Below are 19,571 nucleotides of genomic sequence, written 5' to 3' on the forward strand. Positions count from 1 at the left end.
TCATGATCTTCATAAAAGATAGTGTTGAACAATGAAATCCTTTTTTGAGGAAATCTCCAGAAGTTCATAAATTGGTTCAAGCTCCTGTAGTCAGTAATTGGTAAAGACCAAATTGGTAAGGAACTCAGGTCTCCAGAATCCATATTGAGTCCTCTTCCTATTGTATCAAACTTCTTATGGAGTACTTTTTATATGGTCATCCTATGGACCTTCTGGTTGCTCATGAAATTGGATTGTATAAGCAGTTAGTTAGGACTAGTTCTTGGGACAGAAGATAGAGAAATATTTCCTTTGGTTTTAGTCAGTTGTGAGACAACACTATTGATGAAGTGTGAGGACAGTTATATCTATTGAAGGGTGGTCACATCTCTAGAAACTCATTGAGATAAATTCATGTTACAGTGAGGCCAGTGGCCTCCTTGGATTTGGAACAACTTCAACAAGAAGAAGTAAGAAAAAAATTGAAAGAGACAAAGCCATCAAAAGTAACTGCAGGTAAGAATTTCTTTTTTTTACTATATAATATTTGTACCATAGTTATCAACATTTTTCGTAACTACACTTTTGTATAGAATTCCTTCCTACCTCTTATTCCCAACCCATCCTTGTCATAGCTACATGGTGTTCAATGGGAATCATGTTTATAAAATTCATTCAGAGTCCCTGCATTACATTCTTTCAAAAAGGAGAAGATTCTAGTCTTTTGGAAAGCTTTTTTTTCTGTCTTAACAAAAGACAAGTATGTTGGTATTTCAATTGTTTGTTTGAATTTCCAGAATTTGTGGAATGTTATTATCACTCCAGTCTATTCCTTCTGGTCTCATAGGTAGACACAGAGACCTACCACTAAGAAAGATACAGAGCAGAAGGCCAAAGCTAGAGTAGTTGTAGACCTAGCAATCAGATACAGTTCAAATAGAATAAAATATAAAGTCTTACTCTTAAGCAACATAAAACTTCTAAAATTCATGATTAGATAAGGCAGGGTTGGCAGCAGTTTTTTTTTTGACATTTCATTTTTATTTTATTTTACTCTCAAGTACATGTAAACAAAAATTTTTACCTTTCCTTATGAATAAAATTTGAATTTCATATTTGCTCCTTCCTCTCTCCCCTCCTTGAAATGGCAGTCTATTTCATATCAAATATACATTTGCAGTCATGTAAAACACACACACACATGTATGTATGTTACACATATTGCAAAAGAAAACACAGACCAAAACATTGAAAAAATAGAGCAAAAATTAATGCACTTTAATATGTATTCAGACTCCATAAATTCTTTCTCTGGTGGTAGATAACTTCTTATTCCTGAGAATATTAAAGTCATTCTCATTTGGTTACATACCAAATTCTTACAGGGTGTAATGTTCTCCATATTCTGCTCATTTCACCTTGCATTTCATGCAAGTATTTTAGAACTTCACAGTTTTCACCTTGAAAATCAGGAGGGTGGGACTTTGTGATAGTTATGGTTTTTTTTCAGTTTTCAATCCCTTGATCCTCACCAACAATGAAATTGTTGAACAGTGATTTGAATTTGAATCATTAGGATTTGGAACTTGAATTGGACCTTGGGCATAATTGATCTAATGTGGATTTATCATATATAAAGTTCTTTATTTAGATAAGGTTAATTGATTTGTTCAAACTTCTCAGGTTCAAAATTGCTAGAGAATAAATCAACAAGGAACCTAGGCCATCAGATTCCAGTCTAGTCTGTGTCTTATTCCATCAGATGACGTATTTGTTAAAGTCATGGTTACTCATGAATTTGAACCATATATGCAGTTATTTTAGAGAATTTTTTGATTTATTGCCAAGTCTACAGAAGTAGTTTGGGGACAATTATTACCTACTGAATACAAATACTTAGCAAATCATTGAGGAATTGTATATTACAGAGAGGCCGGCAGTACCCTTGGATGTCGGTCAAGTTCGACCTGAAAAAGCAAGAAAAACAGAGATAGCGATACAGACATCCAAAATATTTCAAGGTAAGAATTTCTTTTCCCTGTATAGTGTTGTGCCATTCCAATCAGAGCTGTTTGGTACCCACAACTTTGGAAGGAGTTCCTTTGTACCTGCTACTCCAATCCATCCTTGTTATAATTACATAATGATTTTTGGTAATTAAGGTTATATTATTCATCAAAATGCTGCTTGCATTATACTTTCTAGAAAGGAGAGAATTGCCCTCCATTGGAAAGTTTTTATTTTTGTATCTCACCAAATGATAAATATGATGGCATTTGAAACTTTTATTCAAAGTCCCAGAAATTATGTATTAAATTGTCAATCTAGACTATTGCTTGTGGTCTCTCTGGAAGACACAGAGGACTAGTCACCTGGGACTAATTAATTTGCAGTCCTGAAAAACATTTCTTTACTAGTGTATTGCAATAGAAAACACAACCAAAAAACCCCAAAATAATAATGTAAAATGTAAAATATGCTTCAATCTGCTTTCACATTCCATTAATTTGTTCTTATGTGGTTCATAACATTTTTGATTAAGTGTTTTTGGAATTGGCATTTGGTTGTCAATCTAGTCTATTGCTTGTGATCCCTTCAGAAGACACAGAGGCCTGGTCACCAGGGAGGTCAGCTCAGGGAGCTGAGGCATAGAGACCCAGATTGCAAGAGAAGACAGAGAGCTCCAGAACCATAAAGACTTATCAAAATGATAAAGATAAAAAGATATAAATGCAAAGTCTTACACTTATATACCAGAAATTTTCATAAATTCATGACTGAAGCAAGCATTTCTCCTACCAATTCTTTTGTTATATTTAATTTCATTTATTTTTATTCTAAAAGACATTCAAACATTTTTTACATTCTTATTAGTTAAATTTTGAGATCCGCATTCCCTCCTTCCTACCTCCCCTTCTAGAGAAGGTAGATAATTTAATTTACCATATACACTTGCAGTCCTAAAAACATTTCTATGTTAGCCTACTGCTAAAGAAAACATGGAACAGAAACCCAAAAATAATAGTCAAAACCAAAGTATGCTTCAATTCTATAAGTATTTCCCTCATATATTAGATAATTGTTTTTGCAAGACAATGGGGATAAGTAGCTTGCCCAAGTCCACAGCTAGGTAATTAAGTATCTGAGGCTGCATTTGAACTCAGGTCCTCCTGACTCCAGGGCTGGTGCTTTATTCACTATGCCACCTAGCTGCCTCTAGATAATATTTTTGATCATGGGTCCCTTGGAATTTTTTTGGATTATTTTATTGCTGAGAACAGTTGAACATTGTATATAATTGCTGTTACTATGTAGAATGTTCTCATTTTGCTTTCTGGCAGTTCACTCATTGATCCTTCTAAAATATATTGTTGAATACTGAAATTAAATCTTTAGGATCTTGCGATTATAGATTTAGGGCTAGAAATTGTCCTTGGTGGTAATTAATATACTCTGGATTAATCTTTTTCAAGGTCCTATTTGAGGAAATCTGAAGTTCATAGATTGATCCTATAGTTTGGAATTGGTAAAGACCAAATTGGTATAGAGCATAGGTCTTCAGATTCCAAATTGAGTCCTCTTCCTATTGCATCAAACTTCTTATGGAGCATGTATTTTATGGCCATTCTGTAGAACTCCTGATTGCCCATGAAGGTGAAGTATAGAAGCAGTTATTTGGGAATAGTTCTTGGGATAGAAGATATATTTCCTCTGGTTTTAGTTTGTTGTGAGATAATATACTATTGAAGTTTTATGAGGACAGCTATATCTGTTGAAGGTTGGATAGTCAAATCCTTAGAAACTCATTGAGTGAAGTTTATATTGCAGAGAGGCCAGTGGCCCCCTTGTATTTGGATCATCTTCGACTTGAAGAAGCAAGAAAAAAGTTGAAAGAGACAAAGCCATCAGAAGTATCTGAAGGTAAAATTTTCTTTTTATTGTACAGTTTTTATACCTTAGCATTCATAGTTGTTATGTAATCATGCCTTTGAAAGGTATTCTTTTTTATTTGCTAGACCAACATACCCTTGTCATAGTCACATGGTAAATAGTGGGAATCAAGGTTATAAAATCCATCCAATAAGGGGCTGCAGTACACTGTCCAGGAAGGAGAGGATTCCCTTCCCTTGAAAAGCTTTCTATTTTTATTCCTTAACTAAATGCAATTATGTTGGTGTTTAAAATTTTTGTTGGAAGTTCCAGAATTTGTTTGTTATTGTCATTGTAGTCTATTGCTTGTTGCTTCTTAGGAAGACAAAGAGAACTAGCCACCAGGGAGGAAGGCAGAGAACTAGATCCTACAGGGGGAGATATAGACACTTAGATCCTAAGAGAAGCAGATTGAGAACTTGACAGTCCAGGAAGCTATAGCACCAAGATAAAAATTCTAAAGGCATAAATGTAAAGTGTTACATTTTTGCATGAGAAACATTTTATAAGTCTTGATTGGAAGAGCCAGGTGTTTCAGCAATTTTCCTTTGCTTTTAGTTTTCACTTTATTTCTCTATTATATGTAAACAAAAAATTCAAACATCTATTTTTTTCAAACATATTTTTAAAATGCGAGTTCCATAATCTCTCTTACTTATCTCCCCTTCTTGAGAAGTCAAACAATTAAATCTAGAATATTCATTTAAAGTCATACCAAAAATATGTAAATTAGTCATATTGGAAAAGAAAATACAGATTCAATGAACAAAAATAAAAATGTAAAAAGCAAAGTATGCTTCTATCTGCATTCACACTCTATTAATTATTTCTTTTGTGGTGGATAGCATTTTTCTTCTTGGGTCCTTTTGAATTGTCTTCAATAATTTTATTGGTAAGAACAGCTAAGTCATGGGTGGCTAGGTTGCACAGTGGATAGAACACTGGCCCTGGAGTCAGGAATACCTGAGTTCAAATCCAGTCTCGGACACTTAATAATTACCTAGCTGTGTGTCCTTGGGCAAGGCACTTAACCCCGTTTGCCTTAGAAAAAGAATAGCTAAGTCATTCAGTGTTGATCGTTATACAGAATTTCTTTTACTGTGCCCAATGTTCTCCTGGTTCTGCTAGTTTCATTTGCATTATTTTATGCAAGTTTTTCACCTGTAAATTTTGAAGGTTGGTCGAAGGTCATCATTAAAGTTTCTTTCCAATTTAAATTTATTTATCTTCCTCATAAAAGATTAAGTGTTAAAGAGTGAATTTTAAATCATTTGGATCAAGGAATCAGATTTAAGGCCTAGAAATGTACCAAGGTTTTAATTGAACTAGTCTGGATTGATTTTATCCAAGGCCTTATAGGGATCTCTCCAGAATGCATGCTCCTAGAGTCAATAATTGATAACGAAAAAACTGGCAAAGAAATCAGGCTCTCATATTCTGTAACTAATCCTCATCTTATTGCATCAGATTCTTATGGAGGATGCATGTTATGGATATCCTGTGAACTTTCTGCTTTACCCATGCAGTTGAATCATATAAGCAGTTATTTCAACTTTGCTCTTGTGTCTGAACATATTGAAATCTTTCCAATAGTTTAGTCAATGGTGGCATTCTTCTGGTTTGCACTGGTTTGGCAGAAGCAATACCTAATTCTATGTTGAGTTTGGCAAACTGGTTGCTAAAATGGTGCTTGTAATCAAGGCTCTTTCTGGGGGGGGCACCTGGGTTGACAACCAATGTGGTACAATAACTTACTTTTTTAAAAAGTATTTGCACAGTAGCAATGTTTATTTCATCTATAGGTGAAAAAGAATTGAAGCAATTATGCTTGTAATATTTATTTATTCAGTTCTCAAAACTCAATATACCTTTGTTGAAATTATCTACTTAATTTGCTTAAGTAAATGAACACATAACATAAATATTAAAGGTGTCAAACAACCCAGGAGAAGCTGTCGTTTGTTTCCATTTTGTGTTGTCCAAAATTCCCCTGGGATATGAGTACACTAGCTTTCCCTGAATGGTAAAACAAATGGAAAGTTGGAACACAATTGTAAATCTTTCTACCCATTTTGGAAGCCATGGAAGTAGAGGAAAAAAAGAGTTAAAATAGGTAGAATGAATCTGGTTTTTCATATGTTCCATGATGGGATGCTGTGGTCACAGGGCTGCTTTTGCTCCATAAGATTACGTTTATTTACTGTGAGTAATATAACACAATCTAGTTTTGTGTACATCGTTAATTGTTCTCATTTGAGTATTAAATGCATGAAATATTAAATTACCTTTCTGTATATTGTTATGAATATTTAAAACGGTCATTAGGACAGAGTACCAGTTGTTAATGTATTTGAATCAAACCTCTGATTTTAGTTGGTTGCTAGGCTTCAACATATAGAACCTGTGTGAAGACATCTTATATGTATTGAAGGGTAGGTAAAATCTTAGAAACTTATTGAGTGAAGTTCATTTTTCAGAGAGTCCAGGGGTCCCCTTGGATTTGGATTGGTTGCAACGAGAATACAGAAAAAAGTTGAAAGAGACAAAGCCATCTGAAGGTAATTATTTCTTTATCCAGTATAATCTTTGTACCACAGCAATCAGTGTTGGTACCTAACTGCACCTTTTAAAGGCTCTGCTTTGTACCTGCTTCTCCAACAAATCCTTGCCATAGCTACATGGTGATAAATTGGAATCATGATTATAAAATTCCTCCAAACCATCCCCACATTAGACTCTCTAGAAAGGAGAAGATTCCTTACATTGGAAAGCTTTTTTTGGAGAGGGAGGTTATCTTAACAAAAGGTAAGTAAGTTGGGTGTGAAATTTTTGCTTGAAGTCCTAGAATTTATGGCATATAATTGTCATGCCAGTCTACTGCTTGTCCTCTCTTAGCAAGACACAGAGACCTAGATACCTGGGAGGAAGGCAGATAGCTAGATCCTAGGCAGCGAGATATAGAAACTGAGATCTGAAGAGGAAAAAAGACAAAGAGCTAGAGAAGACACAAACCTTCCCAATAAGATAAAGGTATAAATTTAAGTTCTTGCACTTATGTCTAAGAAATCTTCTTCAGTTCATGAATGGAGGAAACAGTTTTCTCAGCAATCAATTTTTCTATTAATTTTTATTTTTCTCAGTTAAAGGAAAGTAAAAAAAATTCCACCTTCTCTTTTAAATTATCACTTCCATATTATCTCCTGCTTCTCTTCCCTTCTTGGAATGTCAAGGAAATATTTGCATGTTAGCCATATTGCAAAAAAAAACAATAAATGCACTACAAAGAAAAATAATAATATAACATGCAATGTATGCTTCACTCTTATTTCATTCACCCTTAGTACTTTCTTTTCTGTTACATGGCCTTTTTCAACATGGGTCTTTTGTAATTGTTTTGAATCATTTCATTGCTTGCAATAGGTAAGACATTCACAGTTATTCATTATATAGGTTTACTATTACTGTATAGATGTTTTCCTGGTTCTCATTTTGTTTTGTAGCAATTCATGCACTGATCCTCATATAAGATAGTTTTGAGTAATGAAATTAAATCATTAGGATCTAGAAATGGTAGTAATTTTGGTGGTAATTGGTATACTCTGGATTAATCTTATCCAAAGTCTTATTTAGGGAAATGTCCAGAAATTCATAGATTAGTACAAGCTCCTGTGGTCAGTAATTGGTAAAGAAGAAATTGTTAAAGAACTCAGGTTTTCAGATTCCAAATTGAGTCCTCTACCTATTGTATCAAACTTCTTATGGGGCATGTTTTTTATGACCATGCTGTGGACCACATGAATGCCCATGAAGTTGTTTCGTACTAGCAGTTATTTAGGACTAGTTCTTGGGACAGAAGATTTAGAAATATTTCCTCTGGTTTTAGTCAATTATGAGACAACCTATTGATGTTGTGTCTGAGGACAGCTGTATCTTTTGAAGGGTAGTTACGTCCCTAGAAACTCATTGAGTGAAATTTGTATTACAGTGAGGGTAGAGGTTCCCTTGGATTTGGAACATCATCGACAAGAAGATGCAAGAAAAAAGTTGAAAAAGACAAAACCATCAGAAATATCTGGAGGTAAAAAATTTCTTTTTATTCTTCAGTTTTTATACTGTAGCTATCAGAATTTTTACCTTTTGAAAAGTATTCCTTTTTTATCTGCTAGACCCAACACACCCTTGCCTCAGCCACATGGTAATTAATGGGAGTCATGGGTATAACATCCATCCAATAAGTGGATGCAGTTCACTGTACAGGAAGGAAAGGATTCCCTCCCTTGGAATGCTTTCTATTTTTGTACCTCAACAAAATGTAATTAAGGTGGTCTTTGAAATTTTTATTGAAAGTCCCAGAATTTAATTCTAGTTATTGTTACTCTATTCTATTGCTTGTTGTCGGTTAGGAAGACAAAGAGAACTAGCCATCAGGGAGAAAGGAAGAGAGTTAGATCCTATGGAGGGAGATTATAGACACTTAAATCCCAAGAGAAGCAGACTGAGAATTAGACAGTCCATGAAGCCATAGCATTAAGATAAGGTTCTAAAGGCATGAATGTAAAGTCTTACACTTTTGTACAAAAAACATTTCTCAATTCATGATTGAAAGAGCCAGGTTTCTCAGCAATTTTTCTTTACTTTTAATTTTTGTTTTATTTGTTTCTGAATTATAGTTAAGCAGAAAATTTTAACATCCTTTTTAAAAATGTGAATTCTATATTCTATCTTGCTTATTTCCCCTTCTTAAGAAGACAAACAATTAAATATAGAATATACATGAGCAGTCATGCAAAACATTTCCAAGTTAGTCATTCTGGAAATGAAAACTAAGACCCATTGAACAAAAATAAAAATGTAAAATGTAAAGTATGCTTCAATCTGCATTCACATTTTATTAGATTTTTCTTTTGTGGTGGATAACATTTTTCATCTTGGGTTCTTTGGAATTGTCTTAGATCATTTTATTGGTGAGAATAGCAAAGTCAGTCAGAGTTGATCATTGTACAGAATTTCTTTTATTGTGTCCAATGTTCTTCTGGTTCTGATCATTTCATTTGTATCAGTTCATGCAGGTCTTTCAACTGTTAATTTCGAAGGTTGGTCAAGAGATGATCAATAAGGTTTCTTTCCCATTTAAATTCATTTATCATCATAAAAGATAAAGTATTGAGCAGTGAATTTTAAATAATTTGAATCAAGGAATAATAGATTTGAGGAAATTGACCAGAGTTTTAATTGATCTAATCTGGATTTTATCCCAGGCCCTATTGGAATATCTCTAGTGGTTCATTGATTGTTGTGTGCTCCTGTAGTCAGTAATTGGTAACATAAATTGGCAAAGAAATCATGTCCTTAGATTCCAAATCAAGTTTTCTTCCTATTGCATCAAACTTCTTATGTTATGGCCATGTTATGGACCTCCTGGTTGCCCATAAAGTTGAATTATATAAATAGTTATTGGGATAGAAGATATAGAAATATTTTGAAATTTGCACAGTGCTTTTGATCTTGTGTGAAGACATTTATATCTTTTGGAAGGGTAGTAAAATCCTTAGAAAGTCATTAAGTGAAATTAATGTTACAGAGAAACCAGTGGTCCTCTTGGATTTGGATCAGCTTCAACGTGAAGAAGGAAGAAAAAAGTTGAAAGAGACAAAGCCATCAAAAGTACCTGAAGGTAAGAATTCATTTTACCACAAAATATTTGTATCATAGTAATCAGACTTTTGCTTAATCACACTTTTGAATAGAGTTCCTTCCTATATGTTATTCCAACACATACTTGCCATAACTACATAGTGGTTAATGAAAATCATGTTTATAAAATCCATCCAAACAGTCCCTACATTACATTCATTGGAAAGGAGAAGATTCCCTTCCACTGAAAAACATTTTATTTTCTGTCTTAAGGAAAGACAAATATGTTGATCCTCACCAAAGTTAAATTATTGAACAGTGGAATTTAAATCATTAGGATCATGCTATAATAGATTTAGGGCCTGAATTGGACTTTGGACATAATTGATTTAATCTGGATTAATCAAATCTAAAGTCCTCAATTTAGGTAAGGTTAATTGATTTGTTCAAACTTCTATAGTCCAAAATGTATAAGGAATAAATTGTTAGGAACACAGGGCATCAGATTCCAAATCTAGTCTGTGTCTTATTCCATTAGAGGATGGGTATGGAGGATGTATTTATTGGATATGCTGAGAAAGCTGTGGTTGCTCATGAACTCAAACTATATGAGCAGTTAATACAGTAGTAGTTTAAGTTTTTCCAAGTATATAGAAGTTGTCTTTGAATAGTTCTACTCATTGAAGTGTAGATAAATAATTAGAAAATCATTTAGTGAAGTTTATATTACAGAGAGGCCAGTGGCACCCTCAGATGTGGGTCAAGTTAGACCAGAAAAAGCAAGAAAAACAGAGACAGCGATACAGACATCCAAACTATTTCGAGGTAGGAATTTCTTTTTCCTGTACAGTATTTGTATCATAGCAGAGTTGTTATATATCTTTGCCTTTTGAAGGAGTTTCTTTGTAACTGCTATTCCAACCCATCCTTGCCATAGTTAAATAGTGATTAATAAGGTGGTGGCTAGGTGGCATAGTGGATAGAGCATTGGCCCTGGAGTCAGGAGTACCTGAATTCAAATCTAGCCTCAGACTAATTACCTTAGCTGTGTGGCCTTGGGCAAGCCACTTAACCCCATTTACCTTGCAAAAAAGCTAAAAAAATAGTAATTAATGGTAATCATGGTTATATTTTCAATCAAAATACTGCCGGTCTTGTACTTTCTGGAAAGGTGAGAATTACCTTCCATTGGAAAGTTTTTATTTTTGTATTTTACCAAATGGCAAGTATATTGACATTTGAAATTTTTCTTTGAAGTTCCAGAAATTAATCATTTAATTGTCACTCTAGTCTATTGCCTGTGATATCCTAGGGAGTCATAGAGGTCTAGCTACCAGGGAGGTCAGCACAGAGCTTGTCTCTAGGGAGCAATGCATAGAGACTCAGGTCCTATGAGAAGATAGCTTCAGAACCATAAAGATCTAAATCTAAATCTAAAATATGTGCAAACATTTCTAAGATTCTTATTCATTCAGTTCTGAGATCCAGATTCCCTCCCACCTATTTCTCCTCCTTGAGCAGGCAATTTAATTTTGAATATACAATTGCAGTCTTGAAAATCATTTCTATGTTAGCTTACTGCTAAAGAAAACATGAAACAGAAACTGAAAAAATAATGTTAAAAGCAAAATATGCTTTAATGTGCTTTCACATTCCATTAGTTTTTTCTCATGTGTTAGATAATATTTTTTATCATGGTTCTTTGGAATTGTTTTGGATTATTATGTTGCTGAGAATAGCTAAGTCATTCACAGTTGAATATTGAGCATAATTGCTGTTACTGTGTAGAATGTTCTCCTGGTTCTTCTCATTTGGCTTTGTAGCAGTTCATGTATTTATTCTCATAAAAATAGTTTTAATCAGTGAAATTTAATCATTAGGATCTTGAGGTCATAGATTTAGGTTTAGAAATTGTCCATGGTGGTAATTAATATACTCTGGATTAATCTTATTCAAGGTCCTATTTGAGGAAATCTCCAGAAATTCATAGATTGGTTCAGGCTCCTCTAGTAAATAGTTGTTAAAAAAACTCAAGTCTTCATATTCTAAATTGAGTCCTCTTATTATTGCATCAAACTTCTTATGGAGCATGATTTTTATGGCCATGCTGTGGACCTCCTGGTTGCCCATGAAGTTGAATTGTAACAGTTATTTAGGACTAGTTCTTGGGATAGCAGATATAGAAATATTTCCTCTGGTTTTAGTCTGTTGTAAGAAAACACTATTAAACGTGTGTGAAGACAGCTTTATCTATTGAAGGTTGGGTATTCAAATCCTGAGAAATTCATTGAGTGAAGTTCATATTGCAGAGAGGCAAGCGGCCACTGTGGAATTAGATCATCTTCGACGTGAAGAAGTAAGAAAAAAGTTGAAAGAAACAAAGCCTTCGGAAGTTTCTGAAGGTAAAAGTTTGTTTTTATTATACAGTTTTTATACTGTGGCATTTAGAGTTATCATGTAACCACACCTTTGAAAGGTATTCCTTTTTATCTGCTAGATCCAATACACCCTTGCCATTGCCACATGGTAAAGAATGGGAATCATGGTTATAAAATCCATCCAGTAAGTGTCTTCAGTACACTGTCCAGGAAAGAGGGGATTCCTTTCCATTGCAAAGTTTTCTATTTTTGTACATAAACTAAATGCATTTAAGTTTTGATTGAATTTTTTTGGAAGTCACATAATTTAATGCTTATTATTGTCCATCTAGCAGCATATTGTTTGTTGCCTCTTAGAAAGACAAGAGAACTAGTCACCAAGGAGGAAGGCAGAGAACTTGACCCTACAGAGGGAGATAGAGACAATTAGATTCTAAGAGAAAAAGTTTGAGAATTAGACAGTCCATGAAGCCATAGCACTAAGATTAGATTCTAAAGGCAGAAATGCAAAGTTTTACACTTCTATAAAAGAAACATTTCTCAATTCATTATTGGAATAGAGTTCTTTCCTATCTGCTACTCCAACTCTGCCTTACCATAGCTACATGATGGTTAATGGGAATCATGTTTATGAAATCTGTCCAAACAGTCCCTGCATTAATTATTAGAAAGAAGATTCCCTGAGGGGGAGGAGCCAAGATGACAGCATGAAGGTAGCATTTCCTAGAAACTCCTCACCCCTAAAACTCCAAAAGCCAACAAAATATGACTCTAGTCAAAATTTAGAGAGGCAGAAAGATTGAATGATACATTTTCCCAGGCCAAAATAACTTAGAAGTTCCATGGTAAAGGTGTGTTTCACCAGGGCCAGGGGTTGGAAAAAAGCCTTGGCTGCAGCACAGCCCAGCCTAACCCAACTCAGAGATCACTGGCAACAGCTTGAAGGGGCAGTGAGAGAATTCTGCTACACCAGAATGAGTGTGGAGTGAGGATCACAAGCTGCAGAATCTGTAGTGAGAATCTGGAGAAAGAAACCTGCACTCCCAGAGATAGTAAGGGGCCTCAGTGAAGACTGCAGAAATTTCTCTGCTCTCCCTTGGGGTAGGACTCTGCTGTTTGCCTACATTCAGATCCAGGTTGTAGTTTGGGTTTCCATACTAAGTATCCAAACAGGGCTCCTCCTTACAGCTCCAGGGCAGAGGGAAATGAGGAAGTCATTTGAATATCAAAGCACAGGCAAGAGAGCATAAGACCTTGGAGGAATAAAGGTCCCAGTGGGATGTCCCCCCCCCAAATACCCCCCAAAGCCTTGGAAGTGCTGTCTTGGACTGAGGAAATGAGTAAACAACAGAAAAAGAAGAATCTGACCATAGAAGATTTCTTTAGTCCCATGGAAGACCAAAACACATACTCAGATGATGACAAAATCGAAGCTTCTATATCCAAAACCTTCAAGAGAAATAGAAAATGGGCTCAGGACTATGGATGAGTTAAAAAAAAAACTTTGAAAAGCAATTAAGGGAGATAGAGGAAAAATTGGGAGGAGAAATGAGAGCGATGCAGAAAAATCATGAAAACCAAATCAGCAGCTTGGTGAAAGATATTCAAAAGAATACTGAAGAAAATAATATGTTAAAAGTCAATTTAGGCCTAATGGAAAAAAAGCAAAACTAAAGGCAAATGAGGAAAAGAATAACTTAAAAAGCAGAATTGGCCAGCTGGAAAAGGAGATAAAAAAGCTCTCTGAAGAAAATAACTCCTTCAAATGCAGAATGGAACTAAAGGAAGCTGATGACTTTGCAAGAAATCAGGAATAAAACTCTTCCAAAAAAAGCCAAAAATTAGAAGAAAATGTGAAATGTCTCATTGGAAAAACAACCAACCTCAAAAACAGATCAGAAGAAATAATTTAAAAATTATTGGACTATCTGAAAGCCATGATCAGGAAAAGAGCCTAGACTTCATTTTTCAAGAAATAATATAGCAAAATTGCCCTGAGATCCTAGAAGCAGAGGGTAAAATAGAAATCGAGAGAATTCACCAGTCACCTCCTGAAAGAGATCCTAAAAGAAAAACTTCCAGGAATATTATAGCCAAATTCCAAAATTCCCAAATCAAAGAGAAAATTCTAAAAGCTGCCAGAAACAAACAATTCAACTATTGAGGCTACATAGTCAGGATTACACAGGATCTGGCAGCATCTACATTAAGGGCTCTTAGGGATTTGAATATGATATTCTGGAAGACAAAAAATCTTGGTTTACAATCGAGAATCAACTACCCAGCAAAACTCAACATCCTTTTTCAGAGGAGAAGATGGACTTTCAATGAAGCAGGGGACTTTCAAACTTTCCTATTGAAACAACCAGAGCTGAACAGAAAATTTGATCTCTAAGTACAGGACTCTCTACATAGAGGGGGTAGAAGAGAGGGACTAACTATGAGGAGCTTAATGATGTTGAACTGTTTGTATTCCTTCATGGGAAGAAGATATTGATAACTCATATGAACTTTCTCATTTATACGAGCTGTTAAAAGGAGCATATATAGATAGGACATAGGAAGGAGTGGAATATAATAGTATAATATAGTAAAAAGATGGAGTCAATGGATGATAAAGGAAAGTACTGGGAGGAAGGGAAAGGAGATGAAGAAGAAGCTAAGAAATTTCACATAAGAGTCAAGAAAAAGCTTTTTCTTTGTTTTTATAATTTTTTTTTTGTAAGGCAAATGGGGTTAAGTGGCTTGCCCAAGGCCACACAGCTAGGTAATTATTAAGTGTCTGAGACCAGATTTGAACCCAGGTACTCCTGACTCCAAGGCCGGTGCTTTATCCACTACGCCACCTAGCTGCCCCAAGAAAAAGCTTTTTCAAAGGAGTGGAAAGGGGGAAGGCAAGAGGGGAATGAGTGAGCTTTCATTCTCATCAGAAATGGCTCAGAGAGGAAATAACACACAGACTTAATAGGGTGAGGAAATCTATCTTATCCTATAGAAAAATGAGAAGAAAAGGATATGGGATAAGGGGGAATGGGGGAGGGAAGGGGGAATAAGTGATAGAAGAGAGGGAAGATTGGGGGAGAGAGTACTCAGATTCAACACCCTTTTGGAAAGGGCCAAGGTGAAAGGAGAGAGAGAGAGAGAGAGAGAGAGAGAGAGAGAGAGAGAGAGAGAGAGAGAGAGAGAGAACAGAATAAATGAGAGTGGGGCGGAATAGAGTAGGTACAGCTAGTAATAGCAACTGCTGAGAAAGTTGTGTTTGCTCATGAAGTCAAATCATATGCAGTTACTTTAGAGTAACTATGATTTTTTTTTTTGCCAAGTCTATAGAAGTTGTCTGGGAATAGTTATACCTATTGAAGTATAGACAAATATTTAGAAAATCATTGAGTGTAGTTTATATTACAGAGAGCCCAGCAGCACCCTTGGATGTAGGTCAACTTCGACCTGAAAAAGCAAGAAAAATGGAGACAGCAATACAGACAACTAAAGTGTTTCCAGGTAATAATTTCTTTTTTCCTGTATAGTCTTTGTATCATAACAATAAGACTTGTTAGGTATCCATTCCTTTGGAAGAATCCAACCCATCCTTACCATAGTTTCATTTTGATTAATGGTAATCACAGTTATATTATTTATCAAAACACTGCCTGCATTACACTTTCTAAAAAAAGAGAAGATTGCCTTCCAGTGGAAAGTTTTTATTTTTGCATCTTACCAAATGACAAAGGTCTTGGCATTTGAAATGTTTGTTTGAAGTCCCAGAAATTAAGCATTTGATTGTCACTCTAATGTCACACTTTTGGCCTCTTTGGAAGTCACAGAGGTCTAGCCACTGAGTAGGATGGCATAGAACTTGTCTCTAGGGAGCAAGGCATAGAAACCAGATCCTAAGAGAAGAAAACAGAGAGCTCCAGAACCATAAAGGCATAGATACACTTATATATAAGAAATTTGCATAAATTCATGATTGGAGGAAGTATCTCTCCTAGCAATTCTTTTGTTATATTTAATTTTATTTATTTTTTATTCTAAAATACTTAGAAAAATATTTTTAACATTCCTATTCATTCAATTTTGAGATCCACATTCCCTCTCTCCTACCTCCCCTTCTTGAGAAGGCAAACAATTTAATTTAGAATATAAATTTGCAGTCCAGAAAATAATTTCTCTGCTAGTTTATTGCAGTAGAAAACACAGAACAAAAAAACAAAAAAAATGTAAAAAGCAAAAAAATGCTTCAATCAGCTTTAACCTGCTATCAGCTTTTTCTTATGTGGTTCATAATATTTTTTGTTCAAGAGTTCTTGTTTTGTATTTGTTTTGTATTTATTTTATTACTAAGAACAGCTTAGTCATTCAGTTAACATTGTTTAGAATTGCCGTTTGTATATGTAGTGTTCTAGTTCTCATTTCACAGTTCATGCTAATCTTTAAGAACCTCATTTTTTTCACTTCTTAAATGGAGAAGTTTGACTAGGTTATTGCTAAGGTCCTTTTCTAATTTAAATTCACTGATCTTCATAAAAGAGAAAGTGTTCAACACTGTAACTTAAATCATTAGGATCATAGGATCATTGATTTTAGTGTTAGAAATAGACTGGGAAGTAATTGATCTAATTTTGATGAATCTTATCTAAGGCCCTATTTGGTGAGGTCTGTAGAGGTTTGTTAATTTTTTTAAGCTTCTGTAGTCAGTAATTGCTAAGGAAGAAACTGATAAAGAATTCAGGTCCCTAAATTCAAAATCTAGTCCTCTTCCTATTGCTTCAGACTTTCTATGAAGGATCTATTTTATGGGCATGCCATAGTCCTCTTGAATGCCCAGGAAGTCACATCATATTAGTAATTCCTTAAGACTAGTTCTTGGTAGAGAAGATAGAGAAATATTTCCTGTGGTCTTAGTTGATTATGAGGCAACGTCCTAGAAGTTCGCATTGCCTATTCAGGAGGTATGCTAATCTGTAGAAACTCAATGAGTGAAGTTCACATTACAGAGAGACCAGCAATCCCCTTGGCTAAACTGCGACGTGAAGAAGCAAGAAAAAAGTTGAAAGAGTCAAAACCATCAGAAGTATCTGTAGGTAAGTATTTTGTTTAACTGAATAGTCTTTATACCTAGCTCTCAGGGTTGTTATATATGCTCACCTTTGAATGAAGTTCCTTTGTAAGTACTGCTCTCATCTATTCTTGTCATCTACCTGTTGAATAATGGGAATCATGATTATAAAATTCATCCTTTGTTATACATTGTAACAAGGAGAGAATTCCCTTCCCATATTTTTGTACCTTAATAATAGGCAAGTGTTAGGATTTGAAATTTTTCTTTGCAGCCCCAGAATTTAAGTCATTGTCACTCTACTCTGTTGTTGGTGGCCTCTTAGCTAATCCTAGAGAAATAGCCACCAGGGAGGAAAGCAGAGAACTAGACCCCCAAGGAGGTAATTGATCTAATCTAAATTAATCTTATCCAGTGTCCAATTGAGGAAATCTCCAGAGGTTCATTGATTAGTTCACAATCCTGTAGACAGTAACTGGTCAAGTACAAATTGGTAAGGAACTCAGAGTCCACAGATTCCAAATCTAAATCTGTTATTGCATCAGACTTCCTATGGATGATATATTTTATGGGTATGATGTAGATCTCCTGCTTGCCTATGAAGTAAAATAGTATAATATATACTTAATAATATATATATACTTAATAATATATACTTATATTATATACTTATACTTATAATATATACTTACATAAGTATAATAATATATACTTAAGATTATTTCTTATGACAGAAAATAGAGAAATATTTTCTTTGTTGAACAGTGGAATTTAAATTATTGGTATCATGGGGTCATACAGCTAGAAATGAATCTTAGAGATAACTGATCTACTAGGATTCATCTTATCCAAGATCATATGTGGGGAAATCTCCAGAGTTTCATTGAAGTCTTGTGGTTAGTAATTGGTAAAGAAGTTTTGAGTAATGACATCAGATACCCATTTCTGAGTTTATTACTCTTCTTGCATTATACTTCCTATGTAAGATCTATTTTGTGGACATGCAATGAACCTCCTAGTTGTACATGAAGTCAAGTCATATAAGCAGTTACTTAAGACTTGTTCTTCAGACATTTTATGTCGTGACATAATGCCTCCTCTGATATTAGTCTGTTGTTAGCCAACACCAAAGAAGTTGTACAAAACAGCCATGTCTATTGAAAAGTAGGCAAATCTTCAGAAACTCATTGAGTGGTATCCATATTACAGAGAGACCAGTAGCTCCCTCGGATTTGGATCAGCTGCGACGTGAAGAAGCAAGAAAAAAGTTGAAAGAGGCAAAGCCATCACAAGTGTCTGAAGGTCAGAATTTCTTTTTTGCTGTCTATCTTTATACCATAGCTATCAGAGTTATTGTGTAATTGCACCTTTGAAAGGACTTTTGAACCTGCTACTTCAAAGTATCCTTACCATTGCTACATAGTAATTAATGGGAGTCATACTTATAAAAACATCCAATGTTGCCTGCATTTTACACTCTCTAGGAACAAGAGTATTCCCTTCCATTGAGAAACTTTTCTATTTTTGTACCTTAATAAAAGAAAAGTATGCTGGGTTTTGAAATTCTGCTTTTAGTTTTAGAATTTAAGGCTTTTAATTGCCTCTGTAGATTATTGCTTGCGGCCTTTTAGAAAGAAAAAAACAAGAAGCCACCAGGGAGGAAGTCAGAGAGCTAGACCCTAGAGAACTCAACATACAAACCTAGATCCTAAGAGAAGACCAAGAACTAAAGAAGGCAGGAAGTCTGAGCAGTAAGATAAAGTTCTTAAGGCATAACTGAAGTCTTTCAGTTCTGCACAAGAAATATTTCTCAGTTCATGACTGGAACTCCCATTAATCTCAGTAATAGATTTTTACTTTAAATTTTTGTTTTATTTATTTTTTAATTTCATGAAAAGAAAAAATTTTAACGCTCTTTTTTATTCTGTTTCATATTCTCATTTGCTTGTCTCAGCTTCTTGAGAAGTCAAACAATCAAATATAGAATATATATGTGCGATGATGTAAGACATTTCTGTGTTAGATATCTTGCAAAGAAAACACTCATCCTATGAACAAAAATCATAACATAGCAGGCAACGCGTATACTTCAATCTGTATTCACACTCCATTATTTCTCTTCTTGGTGGTGGATAGATTTTTGCCCCATTGTTTCTTTGAATGTTAGATCATGTTAGTGCTGTGAATACCTAAGACATTCACAATTGATCATAGTATAGAAACACTTTTTTAGGTTTTTGCAAGGCAAATGGGATTAAGTGGCTTGCCCAAGGCCACATAGCTAGGTAATTATTAAATGTCTGAGACCAGATTTGAACCCAGGCACTCCTGACTACAAGGCCGGTGCTTTATCCACTACACCACCTAGCTGCCCCAAAACACTTCTTTTTAAGAATGTTCTTCTACTGGTCCTGCTCATTTAACTTTGCAACAGTTCATACAAGTTTCTTAGAACCTTACTTTTGCACCTATAAAATGTAGAAGTTGGTTGAGGTGAACACTAGGATTCCTTTGCAATTTAAATCTATTGATCTTCATAACAGAGAAAGTATTAACAGTGGTATTTAAATCATTAGGATCTTTGGATCAGA

The 19,571-nt window shown here is 34.7% G+C and overlaps 1 protein-coding gene across 8 annotated transcripts in view; it reads left to right on the forward strand.

Annotated features, from left to right (window-relative positions):
* The window catches only part of LOC141514006 (uncharacterized), a 247,533-nt gene that overhangs the window by 113,643 nt on the left and 114,319 nt on the right, over positions 1-19,571 (forward strand). For all 8 annotated transcript variants that reach the window (XM_074224410.1, XM_074224416.1, XM_074224414.1 and 5 more), the window contains exons 29-39: positions 403-495; positions 1,908-2,000; positions 3,808-3,900; positions 6,387-6,467; positions 7,895-7,987; positions 9,491-9,583; positions 10,276-10,368; positions 11,853-11,945; positions 15,330-15,422; positions 16,919-17,005; positions 18,190-18,282. In XM_074224410.1, the coding sequence (XP_074080511.1) occupies positions 403-495; positions 1,908-2,000; positions 3,808-3,900; positions 6,387-6,467; positions 7,895-7,987; positions 9,491-9,583; positions 10,276-10,368; positions 11,853-11,945; positions 15,330-15,422; positions 16,919-17,005; positions 18,190-18,282 (1,005 nt within the window). The remainder of the gene's footprint in view (positions 1-402; positions 496-1,907; positions 2,001-3,807; positions 3,901-6,386; positions 6,468-7,894; positions 7,988-9,490; positions 9,584-10,275; positions 10,369-11,852; positions 11,946-15,329; positions 15,423-16,918; positions 17,006-18,189; positions 18,283-19,571) is intronic.

This window comes from Macrotis lagotis, chromosome 2, assembly GCF_037893015.1.
Source record: "Macrotis lagotis isolate mMagLag1 chromosome 2, bilby.v1.9.chrom.fasta, whole genome shotgun sequence".
Classification (NCBI taxonomy): domain Eukaryota; kingdom Metazoa; phylum Chordata; class Mammalia; order Peramelemorphia; family Peramelidae; genus Macrotis; species Macrotis lagotis.